This window comes from Monodon monoceros, unplaced genomic scaffold, assembly GCF_005190385.1.
Source record: "Monodon monoceros isolate NGI ecotype Baffin Bay Population unplaced genomic scaffold, NGI_Narwhal_1 Super_Scaffold_18, whole genome shotgun sequence".
NCBI lineage: Eukaryota > Metazoa > Chordata > Mammalia > Artiodactyla > Monodontidae > Monodon > Monodon monoceros.
The window spans coordinates 120,973,012-121,000,039 of NW_021703774.1; the positions used below are offsets into that span (position 1 = coordinate 120,973,012).

At 34.7% G+C, this 27,028-nt stretch overlaps 1 protein-coding gene across 4 annotated transcripts in view; it reads right to left on the reverse strand.

Annotated features, from left to right (window-relative positions):
* Positions 1–27,028, reverse strand: part of LRRC7 (leucine rich repeat containing 7) — a 499,978-nt gene that overhangs the window by 110,715 nt on the left and 362,235 nt on the right. For all 4 annotated transcript variants that reach the window (XM_029228809.1, XM_029228810.1, XM_029228806.1 and 1 more), the window contains 4 exons: positions 24,109–24,253; positions 18,398–18,470; positions 3,864–3,993; positions 2,752–2,867 (listed from right to left, as the gene is read on the reverse strand). In XM_029228809.1, the coding sequence (XP_029084642.1) occupies positions 2,752–2,867; positions 3,864–3,993; positions 18,398–18,470; positions 24,109–24,253 (464 nt within the window). The remainder of the gene's footprint in view (positions 1–2,751; positions 2,868–3,863; positions 3,994–18,397; positions 18,471–24,108; positions 24,254–27,028) is intronic.

Consider the following 27,028-nt stretch of genomic DNA (forward strand, 5'->3'; position numbering starts at 1 on the left):
CTGCCTGCTTCAACATACTGTATGATATCCCTGAAATTGTGTATGATCAATATATTGTCATTACATGGGTTACCACCATAGCTAGTCAACAGAGTGAATAATACAAACAAGGCACACCAATGAATTTATTGTTATTTTCTGCCTGTTCACTTTTGAATACAAACATTTTAGGTATGACTTGGAATGAAAATTTCCTTGAAATTCTTTAATATGTTGGAATTTTATCAGTCAAATGATGAATAAATATATTTTGAGAACAGAAGTGGAAAATGTTATAATAATTAATAAGGATTGTGGAAGCAGTTAATTGTATATGCAAAAGCAATTAAGCACTATCAAATAATTTAATAAATATGAAAAGATTTTGACAAGCCAAGAAACATATCAACAGAGTGTGTATTAGCTAGGTAAGTTTAGGAAGGATATAATAACCTTTATGAGCTAACAGAAACTTGTAAAACATAAATAAGTATATAAAGAATAACAGGGATTAAATTATATCACAATTATTTTTAATATAATTATTTTTATACTAGCATTTATAACATTAAACCAAACTGTCCATTAAAGTTTTCTAATTTTTTAGTTATTTAATATGTCAGAAATTATGAAGTAATGTGTTATGAGGAGAAGTTTTTACATCATGTGGAGATGAATTAAAAGTAGAATATCAATTCTGCCACATAAAAATTACATGAGGGGAAAACTGTCCAGAATCATATACAATATCCATGATAAATCATCAGTCAAATCATAAATGTAGAGTGTGGAAAGAAACTGTCAGAAAAGGATGTTACCCTCATTTTTCCTTGTTCTTCCAGTGACCACCATTGAAAGTGAGCATTTATTTAGTATCATAACCGTGTGGTGCATTGATCACAGGAGCAATCTTACAGTTGACAGTGTAAAAGAATCATTGTTCCTGAACTCTAATGACAAACTTCTAAAATTTATTACATTTTAAATATAAAATTGGAATAATCATGACTTTTGGATAACATTTAATATTTAATCTTTTATGCAAGCAGTTTATTCTCTGACAGTGATGTTCAACTTTAGCCTCAGCTTTGACTGAATGTTGATTTTAATCTCAGGTTAAGATTCATTGATTAATTCATCAATTTAAAAATATTAATTTGGCTCTATACTATGTTCCAATCACTGTATTAGAAGACAAACTAGCTTATATTTCTGGCCAGATGAAGTATTTTAAACTCCTACTATTATGAGATTCTCAATGTCTTATTAAAATCTTTTGCATTGGCATTTAGCAATGTGTTGTCCTATGGTACATACTCACATGTGCTATATTTGTTGGATAAATAACTCCATTAGGAGTCCTAACTATGGGTCATTTGAAAATATTTTATAAGCATATTTTCCATATCATCATGTAAAGTATTAACGTATAAAATTTGAGCAGACCAAGTATTTAGGAGAGACCTCCAGCTCACCATGAAAACCCTCCCTCCAGGTTGACAATAATGGAGCTTGGTTCCACCGGGGACTGTAATTGAATCCACTGGAATCCATCTTCCTATGGTATCTCTACGACCATGTTTCTAATCTTATTCACAAGAATATAATTAGAAAATTCTGAAAAATGTCTTACTGAAAGTTGGGCACAACATTTAATGCATTTCCTTCATTATCTTGTAGGTTAAGAGTCAAAACAAGAATTGGGGTTGATTTGACATGAATTACTCTTGATGCACCAAGCTATGAAGCTTCCATGTCACCTTGATTTAAAAAAAAAAAATTCCAAAGCCTTTAAAAAAAGGTTTTATTTCTTACATGGAATATTTTAAGCTACTAAGTGAATGGTTTTTGAAATTCACATTAGTAGTCTTTTCTTAGACAAACCAACAAACAAATGACAACTCTCACATTTAGTGAAACCTTAGAATCTGAACATTCTCTGTGATTCCATAAAAGCTAATCTTTGTTAGTCTTGTTGCAGTCTCATATTATCATTTATCTGACTGAAACTTAATGAAAACAAAGAGTTCAAGTAGTCTATTCTAATCCACAATCACTTTATATTCTTAGAAGTTAATTTTAGTCAGTATTGATTTTATCCTTTCCTATTTGAGGACGACTGTGGTAGAAATAAAGATGAACAGCATTTTCACCCATTCACCCATATAACAACTTTGTCACAAGAAGAGGACCTATCCTTTCTTTGTTCATCCTTTTCAGAACATGATTAAATAACCATTTGGTTGTCTTTACTATAATGTGCAAACCTCATGACTTTTGAGTACTAGCTTCTTGGCAATATTCTCACCAGTGTTCTGGTGGTGTGGACAGTATATACATAGCTCAGTTAATTTACTGGAGACATAAATATATACATGAAAACATATATGTATGCATACATACATAACTGTGGACATATTTTTATTAATAAATTTTGTAGACTTTCACTACATTTATTTTTCCATGTTTTCATAATATTATGCTTTCTGCATATGGGAGGGTTTTGGTACATAAATTTGGGTGTATAAATTTTACATAATTTTAATATACAATATATGTTTCTATATAATCAAACAATAAAAATTTGAAATATCAGTTTAAAAACAATTTAGCTTCTGCCATTTTCTAAATGGATATTTGCATACTTATATAAATATTTGCATTCCATATACTTTATAAGACACAGAAAAATTTTTCAAAATTATTGATAAGAAACAATAATTTGCTTTTAGAAAATAACTAATATGTGATTGTGAAATATTGCAGAAATACCTGTTGTCACTCAAATTTAAGACTCTTAGTTTCTGCATCTGTCCAATCTCTTCAGGAAGAAATTCCAGTTTATTGGAGCGTAGAGACATAACTGTTACATTCTTACAGCTTCCAATCTATGGGTAACAAAAGAAAAAAAAGTAAAGAATCACAGTGTAAACTATTTTTATAGTAACATTTATAATTTATAAAGTAATTTAGTTAATTTACAAATTTCTTTATCACTTTAAAGACTATCAACATGTGTATTGTTTTATTTTTTATAATCTCACTCTCTAAAATATGTCTATAATACATATATTCCTTTAGATATTAAGACTGTGTATCTCATATTTTTTTACATATTATGACGGAAAAATTTTCTTTTTAATTTTATGATTAGAATACTTGTTAGCTTCATTGTTTTCATAAATCATTGTTTTTGTCTATCCGAGTAAGTACTAATAAGCTATGTTTATAATAGATGATATATACTCAAAAATGAAATATTGTTGATATTTCCTTTGAAAAGTTAGTTTTATTTAATGTTACAATGGTATTTTTATTTTTATTCATAACTTTTGTCTCTAAATAATGATATATGAATTATTGTTCCTGTATTATGAAAGCATTTAATAGAAAATGTTAAATTGAAAATATACTTCACAGTTTTTTCTTGACATGAATACATGGAAGTCCCATTTAGAGATGAATGCTAATGGACCATTTTGGTGGATCCTGAAGTTAAAACAATTATGCAACATGATACTTTAAACAACTTATTTATATTAAAAGCTTTCACTTAGAACTGGAAGTATAGTTATCTCAAAATTTATTTATTGTTTTTAAAAGTAAAATATATGTTGGATTAGTTAAAATTGTATTCCTTAGCATGAACTAATTTATAATATTTTATTACTATTTTTGGCAAGCAGTGTTTAAATCAAATGTATTTCCTGAGTCAAATATAAGAACTTATAACTTGCCATTTAAAAAAGAATGATTAACAAATAAATAATTCCTGTATACATTCATAGCTCAACTCGTAAGCTACACTGCTACTGAACCTGTTAAGATTTAATCCCCAAACAGATTCATTAAAAGAAATTAATAGAAACAAGTTTATTCCTCACTTCTCTGGGTAATTCTGGAAGGAAATTCTCATCGACTGCTAACGTTCGAAGACTGTGAAGGTAGCCAATAGTAGAAGGTAGTGACTCCAGTTCATTACAGCTACAGTCAAATTCTTCTAATAAAGATAAACTGAAAATTAAATACATTAGTTAGACATTTTAAAAGGTCATGTGGCACAAAAGTTTTGGAAAAGCCATATATTCAAATTCACCAACCAAATTATTTAGCTAGTGACTGCGTAATATTATATAAGTTAATTTATCAGTTCAACCAAATGTTCAATACCATTTAATAAGTGGTTCAATTTGCTGAAATAAATGTAGTTCATTTTTCTCCTTTCTTAATTCACTTGTCATTTAAATGAGCCATTGAGAATGACAAAAGCTTTTGTTTGTTTTTATACAACTTAGATGTCACATATAGTCAGAGGCTCATAATGTATATCCTTGGAATGAGTGCATATAACTGGCATGGGCAGGTAGAAGGGTATAGAGGGCAGGTCCAAGAAAGGGAAGATAAGGGGGGCAAAATATTAACAACAAAAACACTGATTAAATGCTAGGTATTTTACTAACCATTTTAGAGATAAAAATAACCACTCTTTTCTTTAAAATAACTCTAGCAGATATCTATTATTTTAAACCCATTTTACACATAAGGAAATTGAGGCATAAAGAGGCTAAGTAACTTGTCCAAGGCCACACAAAGTAGGAAAACTAGTACCTAAATGCAGATAATATGGCTCCACTCTATTTTCTTGCCTCTCAGCCTGTGCATCAGTAGCAGAGGCTACGGACAGGGCTCATTTCAGCCTGCAGATATGTTTTGGTTGGTTTACATAGTATTTTAAAAAGTGGTAAACTCTACATAATGACCCAGACTTTTGGTGCCTTTTGAAAGAGAAGAAGATCTGCAAATACTGGGCCTTTATTCTTGCATGACAATAATGGAAACAGAGTAATGGCTGCTGTCTTCAAATGAGCACAGCTCTCCAGTTTGCCACAATCTCCAGCACTCCAAACTTAGCCTGCTTTACCCCAAATCTACAGAAAGGAATTGTATGCATACACTTTCAAGCTATCACAAGGGAACAAGCCATTTCATTGTCTGGCTTGAGAGAGCTGGGAAAGAAAGAGTGCCTGGCACAGAGTAAGCGCTAGCTATATTTAAGCTGTCATTGACGTTAATATTATTACACTGCTATTACCATTCATATCATTGTTTTACTGTAATAGGAAGGAACCCTCAAGGCTGATGATCTCACCATTGTAAAGGGAAGAATGAATTAGAATTAGCTGGAGTAATATTGTAGAATCAACCTCCCTTTTTTATATCTTGGAACTAGCTGGCTTGAATGCAATTTATTCCCATAATTTAGTTAACAAGTGAACACAGAAATTAAGCATTTGGGTTTTAAGTTAGTCAGAATGGATTTGTGTCCCAGTCTTGTCACTTATTAGACATATTATCTTGGGTATCAAAAAATAAAACAAGGGGCTTCCCTGGTGGCCCAGTGGTTGAGAGTCCGCCTGCCGATGCAGGGGACATGGGTTCGTGTCCCAGTCCGGGAAGATCCCACATGCCGCGGAGCAGCTGGGCGCATGAGCCATGGCCGCTGAGCCTGCGCGTCCGGAGACTGTGCTCCGCAACGGGAGAGGCCCGCGTACCGCAAAAAAAATAAATAAATAAATAAAAAATAAAAAAAATAAAACAAGGATCAGAGCTCAAAAATCAAAGCTGATTTTATTTATTGCCAGGAAAGTGAACACTCCCTGTTCACATTCAGAAGAAATTCACTTAGCACTGCAGTGCGGGGGAAAAGTCAGTGCCAAAAGGGGGTGGTGACAGGAGGTCATGATGATCATGCTCATTAAAGATGAATAATTTGCATTATGGAGAGATTGGAATAAGTTCACAAGTCTGTGTACAAGTAGGTAAATCAAGTCCCGTCATTCATGGGTCAGGGAAGAATCTAATTCAGTCAAGTTCAGTCTGACCCTGATCAGGGTAACTCATGATTTATGGTCCTTAACAGCTTCAAGTGGTTAAAACCCAGAAGTGGTGAGACACAGTATTCAGCTGTGAATAATAGCTCTTAGGCAAATGCTTTTCCTTTTGCATAGACAAGTCATATTACTTTTCCACAGGCCTTAGTTTCTTTGTATTTGCAGTGACGATACTAGTAATTCCTGCCTCATGCAGTTTCTCTGAGTAGTTCATGAAATACTGTAAGTAAAGAACTTAGCACAATACCTGCCATAAAATACACACTCAGGAAATATTTTCTCTTTTTATTAGTGAACCCTGAGAAATTAATTTCTAAATCCTTTGAGGCCCGTACATTTAGGGGTGGTCATGTCAATGGGTACCAGACATACATGGCTGTGTGACTCTGTATGTATGCATTGGTGGTGGCAGAAATCAATGTATGTGGAAAACCCAGTAACAGATTATTTGTTTCTTAAAAAAAGTCTAGCACAGTGTCATACACATATAATACACTAAGAAAATTTGGTAGAATTGAATGAAAGAGGTTTCTATCTATGGTTTGTGGTCATGTACTCAGCAAGTGGTCATGAAAGTATGAGTGAGTTTTAAAAATAAAAACTAGTGAGACAGTGGCATGTGCATATATACACTACCAAATGTAAAACTGATAGCTAGTGGGAAGCAGCTGCATAGCACAGGGAGATCAGCTCGGTGCTTTGTGACCACCTAGAGGGGTGGGATAGGGAGGGTGGGAGGGAGGGAGACACAAGAGGGAAGAGATATGGGGACATATGTATATGTATAACTGATTCACTTTGTTTTAAAGCAGAAACTAACACATGATTGTAAAGCAATTATACTCCAACAAAGATGTTACAAAAGTAAAACTTCAGATGTATGCTCAGAGGTAGAAGTCAAATAATTAAATAATTAAATAATACAATTAAGGTTTCTTATTTTTCTTTCTTTTATGAAAACATTTTTGAAGTTAGTCTTGAATCATAGTAAGGCACTCCTTACTTTGCACAGATTTCAGTTATCATGGTTTCCTTAAATAACATTAGTCCCCCAACAACATGGCTCAAATTTCAATTACCTCAGTATATTAACTGTGAGTAACTGCATAAAGTACAAACTTTGCTGCTAACTCTTCAGTCCACAAATCGCTGTGTAAATAACAGATGTACATCATGATCAGTGACTAGTCATATTACTTTTTTGAGTCTGTCAGTGATCAGCCTCTGCACATCCACTATTCAGTTCACACACGGACAGTAAGTCTTGTAATTATGTTGCCTTCTTGTCAATCGGCTATAGAGAGATACTATAGGCACCATAATTTAACATTTAAAGCACTACTCCTGTTGGATAATGCTCTTCATCATCTTATTTCTCTTGGAGATTTGGATGAAAATGTGAAAATTTGCTTTTTATCACCAAGAACAACTTCATTAATCCAACCAGTGGACCAAGGAGTTATTTCAACTTTGAAGGCCTGTTATCTTACGCAGACTTTTGAAGAGGCTATTGATTTTACAACTGGAGATCATACAGTTTCTTTAGCTGAGTTTTGGAAGAAATATGACATAAAGCATTCAATTGAAAATAATCAAACATCATGGTAGGAAATAACAGCAAGTAATACTCATGCATTGTAGCAGAAACTTTTAGCATACTGTGCAAATAACTTGGCAGGATTTGAACTGAACATACATGGAATTATAGAAGAAACAGCAGACTGTGGGAATGCTGCCCGCCACTATTTGAGAGCCTGTAGATCTGCTGCCAGAGGAACTTAGTGAAGGAAAACTTGTTGACATCAATGAGGAAAGTGGTTGTAATGAAAGGATGAAGATGTCTCAGAGGAAGTGACCCTGGCAATAAACTTTACATTAAAGGAACTCTCAGAGATATTTCATGATATTGAAAGCACAAAGGATAAAAGTTTGGAAGCTGATCCAAGCTTAAAAGGAGGATGACAATTCACTGACTCATAGAAAAGATGTTCACTCTGAATTACAACTTACACAATGAAAAGAAGGCAAGCACTGTTCAAACTAATTTTGATAAGCTTTTTCTTTAAAAAAAACACTTTAATTCTTAATGTTGCTAACGTTTACAATGACTGTGTATTAAATCCATGTTGATTTATTATTTTTCCATTTCTCTATACATTTATAACCAACAGCAACAGTATTTAATGTTTGAAAAGGTTTAAAGCTCTTTCGTCAGAACAATCATAATTTCCTCCATTGATTCTTAAGACTATTTTGCATAGTTTCAGTGTGCATGGTTGTTTTCATAGTCCCCACTACTGTGCAAAGTGAGGACTTCCTACAATAAAAAGACAACATTTTTACTGCATATGGCTATACTGAATTAATAATTTATAGCCTGAAAGTATTTTACAGTTTTGGGTTACAAAGAAAATCTATTATGTGCAAAACACACATTCTTCAATGATCTCTGAATTCAAAGGATTCAAATTCAAAATCTAACATTCCAGCTGACTTTATTAATGGTTATCTTGTTATAAATCACCTAAGGTATTTTAATACAGGATCCTATATGAATACAGTTGTACCACATTTACTCAAATTATCACTGGCATTCAAAAGATAGACCAAAATAAGTGAAATAAATCTGACAGAGAAAGACAAACACCACACAATTTCACTTATGTGTGGAATCTAAAAACAAAAATACAAAAAAGTAAAAAAAAACCCACAACCAAGCTCATATATACAGTGAACAGTTTGGTGGTTGCCAGGAGTAGGGGATAAGGGGTAGAAAAAAAATGGGTGAAGGTGACTAAAAGGGACCAACTCCCCGTTATAAAATAAATAAGTCATGGGGATGTAATGTACAGCATTGTATAGTTAACAATACTGTACTTGAAAGTTGCTAAGAGAGTAGATCTTAAAAGTTCTCATCACAAGAAAAAGGTAACTATGTATGGTGAAAAATGTTAACTACATTTATTGTGGTGATCATTTTTCAATACATACAAATATGGAATCATCCTGCTGTACATATGAAACCACATTACCCTTTGTACAAAAAAAAGGATAGACCAAAAGCTACCTTTTTTAGAAGTTTTCTCTATAGTCTATAATAGTACACATTAAAAGTGAAAACTAGCTGCAAAGGAAGTATAAAGTACTTCAAAGCAGTGCTTCCCAAACTTTAGCATGCATATGAATCACCAGCAGAACTCGCTAAAATGCAGATTCAGATTCAGTGATTTGGGGTGGGGCCCAGATTCTGCATTTGAAACAAGCCAGTGGGTGATGTAGAAGCTCCTGGTCCTGGGACCACACATTTTTAAATAAAGTACTTGCAAATATGGCAAGAGTAACATTAAAACACACACACACACAGATGGAGAGATATACCATGTTCTTGGATTGGAAGATTCAACATTGTGAAAATGACTATACAATCCAAAGCAATCTACAGAATCAATGAAATCCCTATCAAACTACCAATGGCATTTTTCACAGAACTAGAAAAAAAAAATTCTCAATTTGTATGGAAAGACAAAAGACCCCAAATAGCCAAAGCAACCTTGAGAAAGAAAAACAGAGCTGGAGGAATCAAGCTCCTGGACTTCAGACTATACTACAAAGCTACAGTAATCAAGACAGTATGGTACTGGCACAAAAACAGAAATATAGATCAATGGAACAGGATAGAAAGCCCAGAGATAAACACATGCACATATGGTCACCTTGTCTTTGATAAATGAGGCAAGAATATACAATGGAGAAAAGACAGCCTCTTCAATAAGTGGTGCTGGGAAAACTGGACAGCTACATGTAAAAGAATGAACACTCCCTAACACCACACATGAAAATAAACTCAAAATTTATTAAAGACCTAAATGTAAGGCCAGACACTATCAAACTCTTAGAGGAAAACATAGGCAGAACACTCTATGACATAAATCACAGAAAGATCCTTTTTGACCCACCTCCTAGAGAAATGGAAAAAATAAATAAATAAATAAATGGGACCTAATGAAACTTAAAAGCTTTTGCACAGCAAAGGAAACCATAAACAAGATGAAAAGGCCACCTTCAGAATGGGAGAAAATATTTGCAAGTGAAGCAACAGACAAAGGATTAATCTCCAAAATATACAAGCAGCTCATGCAACTCAATATCAAAAAACCAAACAGCCCAATCCAAATATGGGTGGAAGACCTAAATCGACATTTCTCCAAAGCAGATATACAGATTGCCAACAAACACATGAAAGGAGGCTCAACATCACTAATCATTAGAGAAATGCAAATCAAAACTACAATGAGGTATCACTTCACACCGGTCAGAATAGCCATCATCAAAAAATCTACAAACAATAAATGCTGGAGAGGGTGTGGAGAAAAGGAAACCCTCTTGCACTGTTGGTGGGAATGTAAATTGATACAGCCACTATGGAGAACAGTATGGAGGTTCCTTTAAAAACTTAAAATTAGAACTACCATATGACCCAGAAATCCCACTACTGGGCATATACCCAGAGAAAACCATAATTCAAAAAGACACATGTACCACAATGTTCATTGCAGCACTATTTACAATAGCCGGGACATGGAAGCAACCTAAGTGTCCATTGACAGATGAATGGATAAAGAAGATGTGACACATACATACAATGGAATATTACTCAGCCATAAAAAGAAATGAAATTGAGTTATTTGTAGTAAGGTGGATGGACCTAGAGTCTATCATACAGAATGAAGTAAGTCAGGAAGAGAAAAACAAATACCGTATGCTAACACACATATATGGAATCTAAAAAAATAAACAAAAAAACCCAAAGGTTCTGAACAACCTAGGGGCAGGACAGGAATAAAGATGCAGACATAGAGAATGGGCTTGAGGACATGGGGAGGGGGCAGAGTAAGCTGGGACGATGTGAGAGAGTGGCACGTACATATATACACTACCAAATGTAAAATAGATAGTTAGTGGGAAGCAGCTGCATAGCACAGGGAGATCAGCTCCGTGCTTTGTGAACACCTAGAGGGGTGGGGTATGGAGGGTGGGAGGGAGACGCAAGAGGGTGGGGATATGGTGATATGTATGTATACGTATAGCTGATTCAATTTGTTATACAGCAGAAACTAACACAAAACTGTAAAGGAATTATACTCCAATAAAGATATTAAACACACACACACACACACACACACACACACACACACAAGATATGTCAGTGATGGCTAAAATTCATGTATAAATATTATAAGAGTTGTGTTCGGTAAGGTTTTACATTAGATCACATATCAGTACAAGCAACACTACTCAAGGTAGTAATGCTTGACATTAAACAACAGCAACAATATTGACTTAATTTTCTAAAAACATTCTCCACATTTTTCTCTACTAGTTTGGTCTCCATGAATCAGTCTTGGATGAGAACATATTACTGTATCATTAACCCTCAATTACCTAGCTAATGGGGAAGAGGGATTGTGAATATACTACATAGATAATCTATGATTAAACTTTAACATCATTTATGACCATTATAAACCATTGGATACCATTAAATCTTCTATTAATGTAGATGCTAATAAACATAAAAATAAATGACTTTGGGCTTCATTTTCTTAGTTCACTTTTAACTCTTAACAGAAGTAATGTAATTCCGCGGAAAATGTTCAGACAGGCTTGGGTTCCAATTCTAGTGTGGCCACTTAATATCTGAGTGAACTTTATCTACTTATTAATCCCTGTTTTTTAATCTATAAAATTGGTTGATAATGCCTGATACGTAGAGTATCAGTGAGGATTCAATGTATGCCACCTTACTAACACATTGATCTTGGACTTCCCAGCTTCTAGAACTCTGAGAAATAAACTTCTGCTGTTTTAGTCACCCAGTCTATGCTACTTTGTTATGGCAGCCTGAGCAGAATAAGACAATACATTATTATCATATTTGTAAATAAGTATAAAACATTTTTCTTGTTAAGAACTGGATCTTTCATTCATGTTGTATTACTAATCCTTACACAGATGAACATAAGCAAGGATCAATAAATAAATGGTTTTTTGCTTATTATTATTGATGACTATTATAATTTATTGAAGGCTATCTAACACTAAGTCTCACAATAACCTCAGAGATGTCTTATTATTTCCATTTTACAGATGAGAAAAACTACAGCTCTGAGATGTGAAATGATGTGTCCAAGGTCAATTAGTTAATGAGTGGAGAAGACAGTCTAGTTCCAAGGCTTGCAAATATTCCCCTGTGCCATACTGCCTAGGTACAATGAAGAGATTAAACATGTTCAAGACATGATACCAACATTTAAGGAGCCCATATACTAGTTGGGAGGGCATGACATTATAATTTAAAGGTAAATGATGATACAAAAGATAAATAAGAGACTTATTGGTGGGAATGTAAATTGATACAGCCACTATGGAGAATAGTATGGAGGTTCCTTAAAAAACTACAAATAGAACTACCATATGACCCAGCAATCCCACTACCGAGCATATACCCAGAGAAAACCATAATTCAAAAGAGTCATGTACCAAAATGTTCATTGCAGCTCTATTTACAATAGCCAGGAGATGGAAACAACCTAAGTGTCCATCATCGGATGAATAGATAAAGAAGATGTGGCACATACATACAATGGAATATTACTCAGCCATAAAAAGAAACGAAATTGAGTTATTTGTAGTGAGGTGGATGGACCTAGAGTCTATCATACAGAATGAAGTAAGTCAGAAAGAGAAAAACAAATACCGTATGCTAACACACATATATGGAATCTAAAAAATAAAATAAAATAAATGGTTCTGAACAACCTAGGGGCAGGACAGGACTAAAGACACAGATGTAGAGAATGGACTTGAGGACACAGGGAGGGGGAAGGGTAAGCTGGGACGAAGTGAGAGAGTGGCATGGACATATATACATTATGAAACGTAAAATAGATAGCTAGTGGGAAGCAGCCACATAGCACGGGGAGATCAGTTCAGTGCTTTGTGACCACCTAGAGGGGTGGGATAGGGAGAGTAGGAGGGAGACACAAGAGGGAGGGGATATGGGCATATATGTATATGTATAGCTGATTCAATTTGTTATACAGCAGAAACTAACACAACATTGTAAAGCAATTATACTCCAATAAAGATGTTAAAAAAAAGATAAATAAAAGACATATAAGAAATGGAAAAATATCATGCTAGAGTGTTCCCTAACTTGTATAAAGAGTTCACAAAACTTATCTGTCCACGAAACTTATCTTTATGTCATACCTATTAAAATCTCAAGTAATGATTATTTTGAGGAATATAACCTAGGAAATGCTGGTTTAGTTAGTAGGTGTACTGAGCTTTTAATTTAAAGGAGGAAGCTGCAGTGGTCTGGGTAGACAGAGGGAAAAGAATTAAGTTGTAAAAACTTAATTAAGTTGTAAAAACTTAATTGGTAGTTGAATCCAAATACCCCCAATCTGATTTAAGTCAATAACTCTTTACCTTATTGGACTTCATTTTTATAAAACATTTATTAAATGTGTGAGCACTTTCCATGTATTAACACATTTAATCCTCACAACATTCTTATGAGGTAGGCATTATTACTATGATTTCCATTTTACTGAGGAGGAATCTAAGGCTCTACCCAATAGCAGATCGAAGAGCCAGGTTTTGGACCCAGAAGGTCTGGCTCCAAAGCCAAAGCAACCAACTGCTGCGGTAAACTTCTCTCAGGGAGCTTCGTTTTAAAGCAGCATCTCGGGCTTCCCTGGTGGCGCAGTGGTTGAGAGTCCGCCTGCCGATGCAGGGGACATGGGTTCGTGCCCAGGTCCGGGAAGATCCCACATGCCACGGAGCGGCTGGGCCCGTGAGCCATGGCCGCTGAGCCTGCGCGTCCGGAGCCTGTGCTCCGCAACGGGAGAGGCCACAACAGTGAGAGGCCCTAGTACCGCAAAAAATTAAATAAATAAATAAACCAGCATCTCAGGTAATTCTAATGCAGGCACAATGGAATAGGGTTTGAGAAGACAGTTATCTGATAGGTGTATAAGTAAGCTGGATCCAGTTAGTGGTTCTTAAACTTTAGCATGCGTCAGAATCCCTGGAAGGGTTTGTTAATACACAGATTGCTGGTCCAATGCCCAGAGTTTCTGATTCAGTAAACCTGGGATTGTCTCTGAGAATTTGCACTTCAACAAGTTCCCAGTTGAAGCTGATGCTGCTGATCAGGGGGCCACATGTTGAGAACCACCAGTCTAGACTAGAATATGGAAAAACTTGAATATTAGTGTGAAGAAATTTGGGTTTTATCCAATGCAGGGTGTGTGTGTGCGTGTGCATGCACACTTTGTTTTTAATTTTTTGACTAGAATAACATTACATGATATGAAATTCAAAAAGTACAAAAGGTATACAATAAAAGCAAATCTCCTTATTTACTCTATTGCCCAGCCCCCAAATTCTCCTCCCCAAAGCCATGTACATTTCCAGTTTCTTGTGTATCCTTCCATGCTTAGGGAATAGAGGGAAGCACAGTTTTTAGCATTCAGATACCTAGAATGCTTATTTTCTTGTTATTATAGCAGTCTAGTAAGTAGACTACTGGAATTTACCATCTAGGGTATTGATATCATATAAACTAAACATCTGGATCAAAGAATTAGAATTTTAGACATAGGTGGAAATTACAAATGAAGAAACTAAGCCACTGAGAGTTTAAGTAATTTGTCCAAGTTCACACAGTAAGTGGCGTAGCCAGGGTTCACACCCATGCTATTTGACTCCAAAGCCAGTGCTCCTTGCATTATTCCTCAGGAGTTTGAGGCCCATAGGAAAGAAGGCATTTACCCAGCTTTGCATAGTTACTTAGACTCTCTGATTCTAGTCAGCAGTCTTTCTCATTGACCATACTCTATGATGGAATGACTTTTTAAAATATCCATTCAAATTTTTGAGATTTTATTGCCTTTCTCCAAAGCTACGAAGCTAAGAGAGAGTAGGTTTAGCGTATGGTTCCTCTTCCTATGGGAGATCTTTTGCCTTTAGAGCAATGGGGCTCTTAAATGACCTAACATTACAAAATGTGTGACTCAACTATAACACATATTAAGAAGCATCATAGGACCCAGCAATCCCACTACTGGGCATATACCCTGAGAAAACCATAATTCAAAAAGACACATGCACCCCAGTGTTCATTGCAGCACTATTTACAATAACCAGGACATGGAAGCAACCTAAATGCCCATCGACAGATGAATGGATAAAGAAGATGTGGTACATATATACAATGGAACATTACTCAGCCATAAAAAGGAATGAAATTGGGTCATTTGTAGAGACGTGGATGGACCTAGAGACTGTCATACACAGTGAAGTAAGTCAGAAAGAGAAAATCAACTACCATATATTAATGCATATATCTGGAATCTAGAAAAATGGTACACATGAACCAGTTTGCAAGGCAGAAATAGAGACGCAGATGTAGAGAACAAATGTATGGACACCAAGGGGGGAAAGCGGGGATGGGGCGTGGTGGTGGTGGGATGAATTGGGAGATTGAGATTGACATGTGTACACTAATATGTATAAAATAGATAACTACTAAGAACCTGCTGCATAATAAATAAATAAATTAATTAAATTAAATTAAAAAAACAGAAGCAACATAGGTCAATTAGCAGCTTAGCTTTGAAATCTGATAACTTCTCTCAGCCTCTGTTTCTGCATCTGTTGATGGGGAGATAATAATACACATTGAATAGTGTTGATGGGGCCTTTAAATAAGAATACATGTAAAGCACCAAACATGGTATCTGGCACAATATGAGCACACACAAAAAGTTGTTTGTTACTATTTTCATTGCACATTCAATTATTAGAGTGGCTGGAACTCTTAGGCACGACTTAAGATTCAACAAAAAAATAACCAATTTTACAAGTCATGTGGCACAAAAGTCATGGAATCCATTTCAACTGTGAAAGATGTTGAAAAATGAATTCTTTCAGCAATTTTTACTAGTTGGACTATTAAAAATTACCAAAGATAAGTCTAACCTATTGAAACATTCGATGTGCAGAATGAGAATATTTTTGGTCACTGCAGCTGATCTGAACATTTTGGTGCACAGAGTTCTAGGTAGAATGTCTCATAATAAAATAAAGACTATTTCACTACTTACAGAACACTTTCTGCATGTGATCTGGCATGCCATTAAATAGGATTCTAATCAAATTTTATCTCTAGCCTTGAGCTAAATCTCTGATCTATCAGTTCTGAATTCCCTAAAGAAAGCAAAGCCATTATTATATCATTATTATTATTTTTACTTCATACAGATTGTTTATTAAGGTATACTATAAAATTTTAGAAATTTAGTTTATTTTTTGCCACAAGTGCTACCTTGAAGTGAGAACATGTTAGACAATGGCTGTCACAATTTTACCATCCAAGACATGATGTATTATAGAACTGAAATCTTCAAACTTTTTCATTTTAGGACCTCTTTACACTCTTAAAAATCATTGGTAATCTTAAAGTACTTTTTAAAATATGGCTTATACTTATTGGTATCTATAATATTATAAATTAAAAGAGGTATTTAAAAATAGTCATTTATTATTCATTCTTAAATAACAATAATAAACCCATGACATGTTAATGTAGGTAACACATTTTTATAAAAGTAAGTATACTTTCCAAAACAAAAAACTTTAGTGAGAAGAGTGACATTTTTATTTTTGTGAATCTCTTCAATGTTTAGCTTAATAGAAGGCAACTGGATTCTCATATCTGCTTTGTATTCAATTTATTGTGGTATATTGTTTTGATTAAGTTATATATAAAAAAGTCCAAACTCACACAGATAGGTAGTTGGAAAAGGGAAAAGTATTCTCATGGTTTTTTTGGATAATTGTGATTATTCTTTGATACTACACCCAAACTCAACAAATGGCAGTCTTTTTAGGGGATACAGTAATTGCAATGTAGAATCTGAAATACATCAATGAACTTTTCTTACTTTTCATACCAATACATTAAAATCAACTAATCTTTTTGCACTTTGAATGGGTCTATTTCTCATGTGTGATTTTGTAGCTCATGCATTGGTCATTTGGAAAGTGTTGCTTCACTGAGTTGAACAGATTTTCCAAATGTTGACACATTTCATATTATAATATCAACAAATCACATTCATTATTACACCAGTGATATCACACCAGTCTTATCAGAAAAGGCTTTAAATATTGGGAAGCTGTCAAACTCACAGTGGCAGATACAAATTTTCCAAAATTCTAATTTTTACTTGATAGCTCAAATTTCACTGTTGGCAACAAATTCTGTCGGTTGTTTTCCTTGAAGTGACAAGCTCACTTTGTTCATTTTTGACAAAATGTCTGCCAAATACTCAAGTCTGAGTAAGCACAGTTTGTCAGTCATTCTTCCTCTTTTTAAAATAGACTTTATTTTTATAGCCGTTTTAGGTTCACAGCAAAACTGAGCAGAAGGTAGAGATTTCGCATATACTTCCTACTGTTTTTTATTCTGCCTTTTTTTATTGTAATAAAATATAGTCATATAGTCCATTTCTTTAACACTTCCCTTCATGGCTTTATATGAATGTCAAAACATCAAATTGTAGACTTTAAATATATGCAGTTTATTGTACATCAATTATAGCTAATAAATCTGTTTTTTTTTTAAAAAGCTAGGCTTTCTCCCCACCACCCCAAGTACACCCAAATCTGTTAAATTATGGATTTATATAATTCTTCACATGAAATGTGGGGCAAGATTCCTGTAAAATGGCCTTACAAAATGTTAGAATAAAGACAGCTTATTGATTTCTCACTTTACACAAGTTGTAAACAAAAGAACTTCAGTGCAACACTGATAACGTACATGTTTCTTAAAGAACTGTAAATCAAACATTAATGGAAACATATAATTAGGAATAAATCCCTATCAAATACATGGAATATATTTTGTCCTTAAAAGGCAATGATGACCTTTCACCTTGCAGTTTTTTAAAATTCAAGCTAAAACAGATGCTTATCTCCTTAAGGTCTAAAAATACATTAAGTTTCCACAAATATCAAATTTTACTAACAGTGTAATGGTAACATATAGATAATGCAGATCTTATAAAAATTGATTTGATTTTGTAAGACATAAGTGAATTTAGAGCTGCTATTCAGTCAAAAACATCAGATTAATAGTATCTGGAAAATTACAGGCAATGGTATAATTGAAGGTCTGGGTAATCACTTTGCTTATGAAAGAGTGATGGTTAAGTATTTCTTATGATACTATCAATATATAGTTGGGTGTCAATGCAGTGTCTAAATATAAAACTAAATTAAGATAAATTATATACAAATATATAACTAAATAAAATGTGGTCTAAAATGAGTTTACATATGAACAAAATTATTGATATCTCTAGCAGAAAATGTGTGAAAGTAGAAAACTCAATATATTCTTTTGTTTCTGGCTTCAGAGAGACTGACTGGTATGGAACTTTGTCACTTACTTTCCGATTGTATTGGGTAGCATTGTAAGTTGATTGTCATCTACTTTCAGAGTAGTTAGTTTTTTCAACAAACCTAAAACAGAGAAGAAGATATATTAATATATAAGAATAGATTTCTGACAAAAAATACAATATAAAAGGAATCGCTTTTTATGAGTTGTAATCCTGATCAAACTACTGTCCCTGTCCACCAGTGGAGCCAGAGGAGGGCTGACAGTCTCAACATCACTTGATTGGGTGATGAGTGTTTGTCATGCTAATTGGCTGCACTCTGCTTATATCAAACTACAAACTGATATTCATGTGTCTAGTTTTAACCTTCCAGTTACAAAAAATTTACTTACATCAATGAGGGTTCAAGTACATTGGTGGAGACAATAAACAAAACATAGGGCTCCATAGAAACCTGAGTTGGCAGTACTACTACCACATTTCCCTTTTCTATTATGCAGCAAATGGACCAGATGAAACTTTTCAAGACAACTGTGTTCGGTATTTTATTAACTCATAAGCACTAATAACTAACATTCCTGTTGTGATACAAATTGAAAACAAATCTGAATTAAGCCTGATAATCAACAAATGGGTACTGAAGTACTGCAGTGTAGTGGTTATAATTATCGACTTGGAAAATTACAACGTATGACTTCATACTCTTTCTGTTACCATAAATCCTTGACTTGGATCAGCAGTAAGCACAAAAACTTGTAGCTTTTAATCTATCATGTAGAACTGGCCAAGAATTGATGTTCCAACTATTTATATTTCACTGTCTGATTTATGCCCTCCATACCTTTACTGCTTGATCTACTCCTACTCCCAGGGTTTTAAAGAGCAAAAACCATAGAATAATTGAAGAACAGCTTCCTTTACCCGGCCGTAACAGAACCCATTGTATCAATATGGCTTCAATAGCTAAAATCCAAGACAAAGCATTAACAGTGGCTAATTTTTGTTTTACATTGGAATATAGATATACACTATAGACGACTTGTTTTGCAGAAAACTTGTTCTGATGGATATAGTAGGTTCCATGGTTGAATGCGTTTGGGAAATCTAAATTAAACAAAATCAACCAGATTTCTTTAATGAAGTTTTTCTAGGAATTTTTAATATGCTAATGTAACAGGATGACGCTAAAGTTATTGGGCAACTTGTGTGTATGCACAGAGTATCTTGTATAGTGGTGTTTTGCGAACATGCTCTCAGAAGCACTGCTATAGCTCATGCCTACCCACCTCAAGTATTTTGAGCATACCTTAAAGGCAAAAAGTAAGTCACAAGAAGTCTGAAATAAAGCCATTGTTGCACTTTAAGTTTCTCTATGCCCAGTTACGTATTCTGCAGAAGCACTCAGAATTTCTGCTCTAGTTGAGAGAAATGTTATCACTATCAGACTGCTGTGAGAAAATACCTACAATATTTGGAGATTAATACATCAGCTTGTGCTGTTAGGATACATGGCTGAAAACAGTAGCACCTGAGAGAGAAAACAATTCTCACTGGGGTAATTTATCTCTGAAATTTGAATACCCACTGCCATATTCATCTATGCTCAAAGGGTGACTGAATCACTTTAGCTTCTCTGGTGTATGTGTAAGAAAGTACAGACCTTGGAAATATAAAAGAACTCCTGAGCTTGTTCATCAGTTGTGAAAAGACAACAGGGGACTATGAATTACAGCTAAATGAGTTGTAGTCCTGATCAAACTACTGTCCCTGCCCACCAGTGGAGCCAGAGGAGGGCTGACAGTCTCAACACTGCTTGATTCGGTCACGAGAAATTTTGGGCTGGGTTACAGATGGCTCTGCAAACATGAAACCACGTTGAAAAGCAGTCTTTAAGAGAATCACAGTTCCTAGGTCTGAAGTAGTGGTGAGAAAATTTCGAGGCAAGATAGGGATTAAGGCCAAAAGATTGATGCAACAGATTTTTTTTGAAGAATGGAGTAGTGGCTCTGACAATTGACAGAAGCTTCTATAGCTTTAAAGGTTGAAGTGAGTTAGGGCTCCCCTCTTAGTTCCACGTCTGTGGACTTAAGGGAACTTCACTCATTTGTGGTGTGGCTGCTTTGTCACTCACATATTCCATCCAAGGGTGTGCCCTTTGGACACATTCTGGAGCTTTGGTAGGAATCTGGTTGTCCTTGGAGTGGAAATAGGCCAACAGCCTCAGCTCTGTTGCTCATGACTTCCTCTTGCAGATAAATACTACATAGCTATATCATATCTGCTTGGACTCTCTTCTACCCTCAGGCACCAAAGGTACTTTATCCTATTTCTTCCTCAATTCCCCACCTCTTTATCCCACATTCCCAACTCAGATATACTGAAGAGAAAGAAAAAGGAGGCTTTTTTTGCTATGATTTTAGCTACTTATATATAAATATATAATAAGCAGCAATGTATTAAACATTAATATCAAAAATAGCTAATATTTACATGGCATTTACCCTAAATAATAGAATTTTGAAAGCCAAATGGCTGTGCACTCATCATATCTAAGATTATAATGATTATTATATTATTATAGTACCTAACATTGATTGAACATTTACTATGTGCCAGGTACTGTTCTAAGCAATGCTACATATATTAATTCATTTATTTCTCAAAAGAATCCCCTGATGCAAGTACTATTACTTCCCCACTTAAAAGATGATAAAACTGAGGCACAGAGAGATTAAGTAGCTAGTGTAAAGTCACACATTTAGTAAGGTAGAAAAGCCAGACTTTGAACTCGGGTAGCTTGACTACAAAACCTGTGTCTTTAACCACTAAGTGAATAAGATAAATTATTTTGGAAAGTAAAAAAAATTATATTCTCCTTTACTGAGTTTCTCTGCTATCCAAAGAAGCTGATTATTAAAGCTCTATCTTGAAAATGTAAAGAGCCCCCTTCATTTTCCCTGCAACCAGCACAAGGAAAGGGACTCAGCATACAGGGTTCATTGTTGAATATATCACTCCATTCAAATACCCCACAACTGCAGAATTAAAATAGGTGTAAAGGAAGTAAAGATTTTATTTTAGTTGCTATTTCCCTTTATTAATACTGTGACGTTTCTTGTCTTTTATTCTTTTAAATGTTGGTAGTTCAATAGACAATCCATGCTCAAATAAAGAAGAAGAGATGCAATTTACCATCCAATCAGAATCAACAAATTATTTTAGGACTTTTGAACAGAGTTCCCAGGTATTTCTCTTGGCCAAGAAGGAAATTCTTAGAGGAAAGTTAGCCATTCTACGTGTATAATCAGGTACTCTGGCAACTCTGCAGATGTATAAATGCAATTTTCCCTAAAAGGTCAATAGGGTCCAAAGATAGTTCCAGGAGTAAGCTACTAACAAGTTACTTTCTTAATTTGAGAACCACTCAGATTCTAAGTGAAGGTGTTAAATATGTTATACCACCTGCCTGTGCTGGTCTGTTTTATCATCCCAGGATCTAATCTGATATTTTCTATCATCTATACATGCTGCCTTCCCCAGACCAGAAGGCTAATTCCCTAGTCTGCTTTCTTAATGGAAGATATTTTAAACAAATAATCATATCATCTTTTATTTCACTATGTGACATTTTCATTTCCAGAATTTCTAATTGGTTCTTTTCTTATAACCACCTGTTCTTAGTCATAGCTCCTGTTTTTGTTTTATAAGTTATTTTTATTTTTACAAATGTTATTCTTCCTTTTATCTATTTGAGGATCTGCACATACTTAAAAATATTTTTTAACATTGCTTAATAATTTTGGTTTCCCTTGGGATAAATTTTCCTATTGTTTGAGTTTTGGGTTGTTGTAACATAAGTTTTCCTTTAAAATTTTTGTTTTCATGCCCATTTGTGAGGGTGAATATTTTTTCCTTACCTATGCTCACCCCTCCCTGTCTGGCACTCTTATGGTTACCTCCACCTGACCCCCAAGTTTCTGGAGTTCAGAACCAGGTCTTATATTAGCAACACGGTACTCTCATTTTATGTGGATATTGCAGATCCAGTCCAAACCAGCTTGTGACGAGCCATAATTTTCAGCAGTGAATCTGTATCTGTTCTCTCCTTCCACCCTCGCTCTACATATTAGTTGCAGGTTTTTTCAAGTCTCTCTTTGCAGAAAAGGGTCCCTTCCCTGCCTCAGTCCCTGTAAGTCTGTATTCTTCTGTTGTGCTTAAGGTCTTTTTTTTTTTTTTACTGCAGGAACAATTTATGGCTGCCACTTCTGTTTGTGGTCTGAAGCCCTCAGTCAGGCCTGGGGTCATTGCTGTGTTTCCATTATGTCTCAAATCCAGGTATATGTTCATTCTTCTTAAGCAGGGCAAAATTATTTTATTTACTAGATACTTAAGGAGCACTTACCATACACCAGGCATAATTCTTTGTACAGAAGAGGCAGTAATGAACAAAAATATGTTCTTCTAATATAGTTTTTCCATTTTCATTGCGTCTTTGAAGAGGTATGGAGTGGTGATTGAGTAGGAGAGTAAGATATGTATTTTGACCATATGGTTATCTTGACCAGATGACCATCTCTATCATCTTGACTAGAGGATGCTCTTTTAAACTATTATATTTCCTTACCTTCTACAACACTAAATAGTATTTTCTAAGCTTATCTGATCATAAGTTTCATCTAGGATATTTAACAAGAATACAGAACAGAGGGCTTATTACACATTTATTGAATCAGACTTTTCAGAGAACGAGCCTGAAAATGTGCAACTGTTTAATAAAGCTCTCAGATAAGTCTTATGGTGGAATAAGTTGGAGAAACACTGTTATAAAAATATATAATTATATAAATAAAAAAGTCATCAAATCTACAAAGAAAGAAAAGTCAGCCTGTTCTGTTAAAACTAGTATTCTCTATTAGCCTGAAAGAATAGTGAAAATGGAAGCAATAAAATATTGAAGAAAAATTTGGGAAACTGTTTTGTCTTCTAGCTTCCCTTCAATCAGGCTACCTAGGTTGTGACTCAATTTTTAGAAGCATTAATAAGTTCCAGACATATGATACATCTAATTCAGAGTGTTAAAAACTACATTCCAAAGTTAAGTAGTTTGATGATTACTCTCCTAGCTGTTTCCTCTCATAAATAATAATAATAAGATATACATACAAAAGGTTTACTCATATTTAAATTAGATTCTTTCATTATTTTACTCAGATAAAAAGTTATGACAAAAATAGATTGAGTGGTTAATATATACTAACAGGCAAAATATCTGGTCTCATGAATCTTAAATATAAAGGTGAGATGTCTTTTTTGAATAATAGAAATATGAAGATATTTCATATTTATTGTGTTATTCCTAATTATAGTGATGTTACAATAATATTAAAAATAGAATATAGCCACGCTGTGGATAGAAGCTACTGTAATTCTATAGTAATAAAAGGAGACATACATGTTTATCAAAGTACTTAAATCTAAGATATATACTCCTTTTAATAACATTTTACAACTTAGGAGATCTAAAATTATTTAAAATATATCAATTTAGTAGGATCATTTTAATAGGAGAGTCTTCTTGAGTTTGACAACTATAGTTACCATTTCATTTTAAGATATTGGTAAAATATTTTACCACCTTGAATAATGATCATGCTAATTTATTAATATCATGCTAAGAGTATATACCCTACATCTGCGAACAAACTATAGAAAACAGTATATTTGACATAAACATTCGTGAAGAGATACTACATTCTCACCTATAGAGTCAGGCAACTGTTGCAACATATTGGATGACAGTAAGAGGTCCTCCAGGGCTTCACATCCAGAAATGTCCAAGTCAACCGTTTCTATTCTGTTTTTTGACATATCCAGGTATACCAACATCTTTAACTTCCCTATAGACTTGATGACATTGCATAAACTCAGGGTTAGTTGAGAAACTTTCAGGAAATATTTTAAAGTTGTAAAAACCACAACACTATAAATTAATTTTAAAAGCAAATTCAACGATAACAAGTTTTGGGGAGAATGTGGAGAAACCATAACCCTCATACATTTCTAGGAGGAATGTAAAATTATACAGCCACTTTGGAAAACAGTTTGGCCATTCCTCAAAATATTAAACATAGAGTTTCCATATGACCCAGAAATCCCTAGGTACATACTCAAGAATGAAATATACATCCACAAAGAAACACAAATGTTCAAAGCAGTGTTATTCACAACAGGCAAAAAGTGGAAACAACCCAATGTCCATCAAATGATGAACAGTTAAACAAAATGTGGTATATCCATAAGCTGCAGTATTATTTAGCAATAAAAAGCAATAAAGTAGCAATACATGCTACAAAATGGATGAACCTTGAAACATGCAGTGAAAGATGCTAGTCACAAAAGACCACCTATTGTATGATTCCATTTATATGAATTGTCCAGAATAGGCAAATCTATGGAGTCAGAAAGTAGATAAGGATTGCTAGAGGCTGAACAGTCAAGAGGAAGGGAGTAACTGCTAATGTTTCTTTCAGTGGTGATGGAAATGTTCAAAATTAGATTGTGGTGATGCCTGTTCAATTATGTGAGTATTTTGAAAACCATTGAACTGTATACTTTAAATGGGTGAATTTTATGATATGTGAATATATCTCCCAACAGAGATAATATGTTAAAAGATAGCAGCAATAATCTCAAAGTTGCTGTAGAATTAAGTAAATTGAAAGAAAGAAGAAAGAAAGAAAGAAAGAAAGGAAGGAAGAAAGAAAGAAAAAGGAAGGAAAAGAAAGGAAAAAAGTTGACACCTAAACAACATCTGCTGACATTCTGATTCTTACAATTTCAAATGCATAAGAAAGGTATTAAATCGTGATTTGGACTTCATCCTACTACACAGAATCAATTTGTTCATTCAACAGTTCTTTTGAGGATCTACTATGTACCAGGGCTTTTGTTATATACTGGAGAACAATCATGAATAAGTCAGCTATGTGAGGGAAGAGACTTGTCATGACACAGATAAAGTCTTTAAGGTGCTTATAGCAGTGAAGGAAACTGTCAAATAAATAACTATAATACCCTATGATATGTACAATAAAAAAAGCATGTAGAGAATGACCTAGAAACAAAGGGATGCAAATTGCCTGGAAGGCACTGCTGTCAAGAAAAGGAGAAACTGTACCTGGAGGAGAGAACAGCACAGAGAAGTGTGAGGAAGCGTGGTGTGTTTGAGGGAGAGTGGGAGATTCAACGTCACTGAATACAGTGATGAAATTAAGCATCATGAGAAGCCAGCTGTTAAACGGCCTTGCCTGTCATGTGTGGATTACGTGATCTCTATCTTATAGGCAAGGAGAGCTATTCAAAGCTTTTAAGATGGTGAATGACATAATCAGATTTGTGTTTTGAAATAATGACTTCAGGGAAATGTGAAGGGAAGATTCATGACTGGGGTTAGAGTAGATCTGAAAGGATTAGAAGGATTTGGAAGCGGTTTAGCTGAGGAGATGAAAGGGACCTGAGTTAAGGCAGCAGAAGTGAGGATGCAGAGGGGATGGCTCGAGAAAAATTTAGATGTGAAATGACTGGATTAGTAACTGGTTACTGAGGACAGGGGAGGAATCAGGTCATACATTGGGCAGGGAGCGAATAGTGATTGCTTAGCTTGGACATGTACTATGGGAATTAGAGCAAGATAAAATCCTTCATTTTCCTTTTCTTTAAGGGCATGATTTGCAAACAAATGTCCCACATATATCTGTGTTCAGTGGGTCATCTGCTTGTTGGTCTACCTGTATACAATTTACTATGCTGTCTCTACTTATTTGACAGAGTATAAACACATAAATATTACATAAACAAATTTATTATGCAAGCACACACTTGGCACTGTGTTAAGTACTTTATACATATTACTTGACATAATACTTTATATTCTTGCTGCTCAGAATGTGTTTTACACAGCAGCAGCATTGGTACAACCTGGGAGTTTGTCGGAAATGTGGAATCCAGACCCACTCCAGACCTATTGAATCAGAATCTGCACTTGGACGCACATTAAATAAAGCTTAGAGGTTAAGTAATGTCACACGCTGGTTTCCCTGAGAATTGGAGACAAAGAGAAATTTATGAGAGAGATTCTTGGGATTAATACCAGGGGAAAGAAAGAGGGAAGGAAGGAAGCAGGATTGGACAGATGAAGGTGGGCTATGACGAAGTTTTGAGGAATTCCTCAGCTGACCCTTCAAATAGTATTGAAGTAGCAGGGAAGGGGCCAGGGCTTCAGTCTTATTTGATTGATCATTGGATGCAGGTCTCCTGGAATAGGGGTGTAACCCTGCATGAGAAAGTTCTCTCAGCTGAGGCAATTCCTGAAGAGGGTGGAAAGCTGCAAGCAGCATGCCCAGAAGCTGGGGAGTTCATCCAGGAGGATGATGCACGACAGGATATACTACAAGTAACATTCCAAAGTTGCTCCATTAATAAGGGGTGGAGCTAAAATTCAAACTCGTTTTTACCGGAATTCAGACTGCAAAGGCTACCGATTCCATTAGCACTTTCTGACTGATGCCTTAATTAACTCAGCTCATATCTCTAGCCCTGCTCCTCCAGTTCCCCATGTGGGCAGAGGGTGAACACAGTCTTAGAACAGGTGAATAGTTGCTAGGCTCGGAACTGGGTACT